Genomic DNA, 6,000 nt, shown 5'->3' with positions numbered 1-6,000 from the left:
TGTGCAGTGTGCTTTAGCGTGGTGACGTAGAATACGTGGGCCGGAAGTAAATTCCACACAACTGCATGGTGTGTTGACGTCGCACGTGCATGTGGAAACAACCCCAGTGAACACTAACAGGTCAGAACTTTAAACTATTCTACACCAAAATAGATATTGTTAAAGTATTAGTGTAATTGTCAACGAGGTGTTTTATTTAATGAAAGCACCTTAGTAGTCACACAGTGACAATGAAGGAGGACACTGCTATCTAAACTGCTAGTAGAGAAGTGCTTCCAAAGTGAAATACCGGGTAGACCAGTGGGGTTTCAACCCTTTTCATTGAGCATTAACGGACCACCATTTGATGACATCTCTCAGACCTATAAAACGTGGCATATTTTGTTTTCGTTGTATAAGATTTTGTCCACAATGCCATGCTGTATTTATTGATGTGGTACTACTAAGATTTAGACTCTATAGATATATTTATCGATTCTTATGTGGTACCATTAGGAGAGGAGGAACGTTGATCAAAATAACAATTATTCTTCATTATCTATTTTGTTTAGACTTCTTGTGAACTACGTACGTAATGCAATAATTAACTATTGAGAGCGTACAATGAAACCAAATGGACCCGTAAGGGTTCATTTGGGTTTCATTATTTCACACTCGAGATCTAATAAGGGTCCATTTGGTCCACTCCATCATTTAGCTGGGGTCTATGGGGAACCCCTGGAATTCCCCCAGGGACCAACCAGTGAAATAGACCAGGGGTCTGCAACCTTTTTCACATGAAGTGCCATGTTTTCATTTTCTGAGTGTGCCATATATAATTATGACACTACATCAAAATTAAATATTCTCAGTTGATTTTGATACATTTGATTGTCCATTATAGGATACACATAACCATAGAAATATTTTTCTTTCACATCAGGATGTATTCTGATGTAGACGAAGACCTTTTAAAAAAAAGAAATCTTGATTTTCACCAGTTCTGATTGTTCTGTTTTGTGTCTCCTTGTTTTATTGTTGACATGTGTTGCTTTTATTGTTGTGAAATGTGCTCTATATTACAATTGACTTACTTACTTTGTGTTGCTTACATACCGATATTATATACTTTGATTGTTGAAAATAAAATCAATAGTTCGATGCAGTTACTATCGTTACACCCCAGCCCTACTGTGTGTGCATAGCCTAGGGGAACCCAGGCGTTTTGGTTACTGTGTGTGTGCATAACATTGATTGATTGATTGATTTATTAACAGTTTGCAGAATTACAGTACATTTCAAGTAATACAAAGTGAGTGGACGACACCATAAAGCATTACACTTGTTTACAATAGGGCCCACCACTTTCAATTCATCAAAACATTTAGAGACGAACGAATATACACAACTATATAGTCAAAAAGAAATCATCATAGGAGGTAAAAAGGGAAAAGAAACATACAGTGAGGGGAAACGGGGGTGGGTGGGGGATTCAGATTTTACGGGCCAGTTTCGAATTGCAGCCGTCCGTAGGTGCCCTTTGAGAGCAGTTTTGAAGGAGTCAAGGGATTTGCATGTCTGAATGACTGTTGGTAGGGCGTTCCACATTTTGGTGGCATAGGAGTGAAATGAATGTGATCCCTTGTTTGTGCCGAATCTGGGTTGCACATGGTTAGTTGAACTCCCTCTGGTGTTGTGGGTGTGGACTTCGTTGACATTATTTAGACTGGTACATGGGTATCTTGGTGGTGTATCGAATCTTGTGGACCAGACCCATTGCAAGGTGCTGTACTCTGTCGTCAACCCTAAGCCATTCCAGCCTGTCAAAGTGGCCATGGGTGAGATGGGTTCGGGGAGTGAGGCCAAGTAGTAGCCTGACCAGTTGGTTTTGGTTTGTACATAACATAACACAACATCCTACAACCTGATTCTTCCCCTGGTTGTTGTTGTTTTTTGGACAGATAGACACCCCAGTCGCAACAATGACGTCTTTAGCTCACCAGCTGAAGAGGCTGGCCCTGCCCCAGAATGACCCTAACCTGTTGACTCGGAAGGAGGTGTCCTCCTTGCTGTTCGACCAGAAGGATGCCTCCACCATGGACAGGAGCACCTTCTATGCCCTCGGTCAGTGTTGATTTCGTCCACTAACTAAACAAACTAAACAAACAAAAAATATTTGTCGTCTTACCTTTTTTCACAAAACTAAATGGAAACTAAATGAAAACTAAGCTATGATGACTAAGACTAAATATATTGGCAATTTCGTCGGGTACACGACAACCTACCTCAAACCCTAACCCAACCATAACCGCAAGCACGTGACGGGAGTAGTGCATGTCCGACCGTTGTTTCCGCATGTCGGACCATTGTTGTGTCGGATCTGCGTGTGCATCCCATTTTGTCAACAAATAAAAACTAGACTAAAATGTTAGGAAGGGACTAGTGGACGTCACGAGAGATCCAGTATAAGTCATTTTACACTTGTTTGCATGCTGAAAATAGCCTATCTACAAGCTCACAACGCGTCAATGCTGCCTTTACCTAACCCCAACGTCAGTAAAACTATTCCTAAACTCAGTAAAACTGTACCTAACCATAACTCGATAAAACTATGCCTGCTTGGGAGCCAATCGGACGCATCGTAAGGCGGGTCTATCCTAGAACGTTGGTGGGATTCATAATCACACGAACTAGGGATGCTCCGATCAGGTTTTTTGGGACCGATCACCGATAGTTTTTCTCATGATCGGCCGATACCGATTCCGATCTTGTGCTTAACCCATTTTGGGCGGGAACCCCTTTTGGTGTTTTAACTAAGCATTCATTATGTTATACTTTAGCTATTGAAAAATAGCAGATCTACAAGCTCGTAGCGCGCCACTCGGTGGCGCGCTACGAGCTTGTAGGTCTGCTATTTTTGAAAAATCGTAAAAATGCGGCACAAATCTTTGAATATATATTCTTTCAGAGCGAACGTTTTATTTATTTCGACGTCAGGCGGCTCAGGCCTAAATGGGTTAAGGGGAAAATTTGAATATTTCCAAAATTATAACATGTAAAAATGTTTGGGGAGGAAGGGGAGAAGGCTTAGACCCGTCACAAAGATGCAAAATTACATTTACAACACTTAAATGGTATAAAAGTTGGTTTCTCCAGATAGGGTAAATTGTCGATCACTGATCGAGTCATTTGGAGGCCGATCGGTGGTCGATTGATCGGAGCATCTCTAACGTGTACCCCCCCCCCCCCCCCCCACAGGTTGCAACGGGCTGGAAGCGCTGCTGGGGATCGAACCTAAGTTCCTAGAGTTCCAGAACACCCTGTTCAGCCCGTCTTCCGTGACCTTGGAGAGGAGCATCCAGTCCAAAGAGGTCAACGCCAAACTGGACGCAGGAATCTCACTGTTCCTCACCCGCCTGTCTCCTTACTTCCTGCTCCGCCCCGCTCAGAAGTGCATGGAGTGGCTCATACACAGGTAGGTGTGTCCTTGTGATGGAGTGGCTCATACACAGGTAGGTGTGTCCTTGTGAGTGTGTGTTGGTGTGTGCTCAGTCTATGTAGTGGCTCATACACAGGTAGGCGTGTCCTTGTGATGGAGTGGCTCATACACAGGTAGGTGTGTCCTTGTGATGGAGTGGCTCATACACAGGTAGGCGTGTCCTTGTGATGGAGTGGCTCATACACAGGTAGGTGTGTCCTTGTGAATGTGTGTTGGTGTGTGCTCAGTCTACTGTAGTGGCTCATACACAGGTAGGTGTGTCCTTGTGAATGTGTGTTGGTGTGTGCTCAGTCTATGTAGTGGCTCATACACAGGTAGGTGTGTCCTTGTGAGTGTGTGTTGGTGTGTGCTCAGTCTACTGTAGTGGCTCATACACAGGTAGGTGTGTCCTTGTGAATGTGTGTTGGTGTGTGCTCAGTCTACTGTAGTGGCTCATACACAGGTAGGTGTGTCCTGGTGAATGTGTGTTGGTGTGTGCTCAGTCTACTGTAGTGGCTCATACACAGGTAGGTGTGTCCTTGTGAATGTGTGTTGGTGTGTGCTCAGTCTACTGTAGTGGCTCATACACAGGTAGTGTGTCCTGGTGAATGTGTGTTGGTGTGTGCTCAGTCTACTGTAGTGGCTCATACACAGGTAGGCGTGTCCTTGTGAATGTGTGTTGGTGTGTGCTCAGTCTACTGTAGTGGCTCATACACAGGTAGGTGTGTCCTTGTGAATGTGTGTTGGTGTGTGCTCAGTCTACTGTAGTTTTCAATTGAATTGATAATAATAATGGATTTAATTTTATAGCGCTTTTCTATGCACTGCATTCGAGTGGGACTTGAATGCAGCATTTACTATGGTGGTAGAAATGCAAAATGCCACTCCTTTCCTTTCCATGCCATGCTGGAAGGCAGCATTCTCCGAAGTCTCCTGAACTTGAACGCAGCATTTTGCGTTGAACAAATTTGTTTAGAAATACATGTTGTTACACCGCATCTCCACTAGCTAAAGAGTGCTGGGTTGCTCCCCGAAAATTGCTGATCCACAAGCTCTGAGTCTCAACGCGTTGCAGCGCCAAAAGTGCCCTCTTACGGGATTTCAGCCCCTGCCTCTCTCACACTCTCTGCACGTCCCTGCTAATGTGCGTTACGTACGCGTGTGGGTCTGCAGGTTCCACATCCAGCTGTACAACGTGGACAGTCTGCTGGCGTGCGTTCTGCCCTACCACGAGACCAAGATGTTCGTCCGGGTGGTGCAGCTGCTCAACCTCAAGGAGCCCACCAGCCGCTGGAACTGGCTGCAGTGTCTACAGGTCTGTCTGTCTGTCTGTCTGTCTGTCTGTCTCTGTCTGTCTGTCTGTCTTGTGGATCCAGGTCTTATTGAGTTGTGCTCAACGTTTGGATGGAAACTAACCAGTTGTTGTTGTCGTTTAGAAACCAGGCGTGCCTCTGGCCAAAGGAACTCTGATCACACACTGCCACAAGGACCTGGGCTTCCTGGACTTCATCTGTAGCATGGTGACCAACTCCGTCAAGGTATGTATGTAGCATGGTGACCAGCTCCGTCAAGGTATGTATGTAGCATGGTGACCAGCTCCGTCAAGGTATGTATGTAGCATGGTGACCAGCTCCGTCAAGGTACACCACCACCAACGCCTGCTGTGCTTTCACCTCGTATCAAAATATCTACGGATCTGAGTCGCTATGCGACGCATTGTGAGCTCGTAGATCAGCTATTTTCAAATGGCTGAAATGTATACAGGGCTGAAGATCCAACACAATAGATATTTCACTAATTTCACTGAACTGCTTTCAATGCATTGGGAAAAAAGTAAACAACCGACTAACCATTTACCTATTCATTGCAGCATATTACTTTTTGTTCTTGTTTTATATTGTGAGTTGTCACCTGACCTAACCGATGTGACAAGGCCTCTCTTTTCCAACTAAAGGTGTGTGCGTGTGTGCGTGTGTGCGCCCCCTACAGGCGTATCCTGGTGCCTCTGGCAGCTGCTCTCAGCTCAGCGTCATGTTCTCCTTCTACGCGTCCAGCGTGGTTCTGGCTCTGGACTCTGTGGAGAGAGTCACGGACAACATCATCGCCAAGCTGCTGCCCTACATACAGAAGGTAACGGTAACAGACAACATCATCGCCAAGCTGCTGCCCTACATACAGAAGGTACCGCTAACAGACAACATCATAGCCAAGCTGCTGCCCTACATACAGAAGGTAACACTAACAGACAACATCATAGCCAAGCTGCTGCCCTACATACAGAAGGTACCGCTAACAGACAACATCATAGCCAAGCTGCTGCCCTACATACAGAAGGTAACACTAACAGACAACATCATAGCCAGGCTGCTGCCCTACATACAGAAGGTAACGCTAACAGACAACATCATAGCCAAGCTGCTGCCCTACATACAGAAGGTACCGCTAACAGACAACATCATAGCCAAGCTGCTGCCCTACATACAGAAGGTAACACTAACAGACAACATCATAGCCAAGCTGCTGCCCTACATACAGAAGGTACC

General features: G+C 45.2%; 1 protein-coding gene across 2 annotated transcripts in view; it reads left to right on the top strand.

The window, feature by feature from the left end:
- The window catches only part of heatr1 (HEAT repeat containing 1), a 57,774-nt gene continuing 51,774 nt past the window's right edge, over positions 1-6,000 (top strand). For both annotated transcript variants that reach the window (XM_079492984.1, XM_079492983.1), the window contains exons 1-6: positions 1-120; positions 1,941-2,103; positions 3,238-3,454; positions 4,631-4,772; positions 4,894-4,995; positions 5,447-5,587. In XM_079492984.1, coding sequence (XP_079349110.1) covers positions 1,962-2,103; positions 3,238-3,454; positions 4,631-4,772; positions 4,894-4,995; positions 5,447-5,587 — 744 coding nt within the window. In that variant the 5' untranslated portion in view covers positions 1-120; positions 1,941-1,961. The remainder of the gene's footprint in view (positions 121-1,940; positions 2,104-3,237; positions 3,455-4,630; positions 4,773-4,893; positions 4,996-5,446; positions 5,588-6,000) is intronic.

Source organism: Electrona antarctica (assembly GCF_951216825.1).
Source record: "Electrona antarctica genome assembly, chromosome: 22".
Taxonomy (NCBI): domain Eukaryota; kingdom Metazoa; phylum Chordata; class Actinopteri; order Myctophiformes; family Myctophidae; genus Electrona; species Electrona antarctica.
The sequence above is the reverse complement of the archived record's forward strand: the minus strand, read 5'-3'. Positions and strand labels throughout refer to the sequence as shown.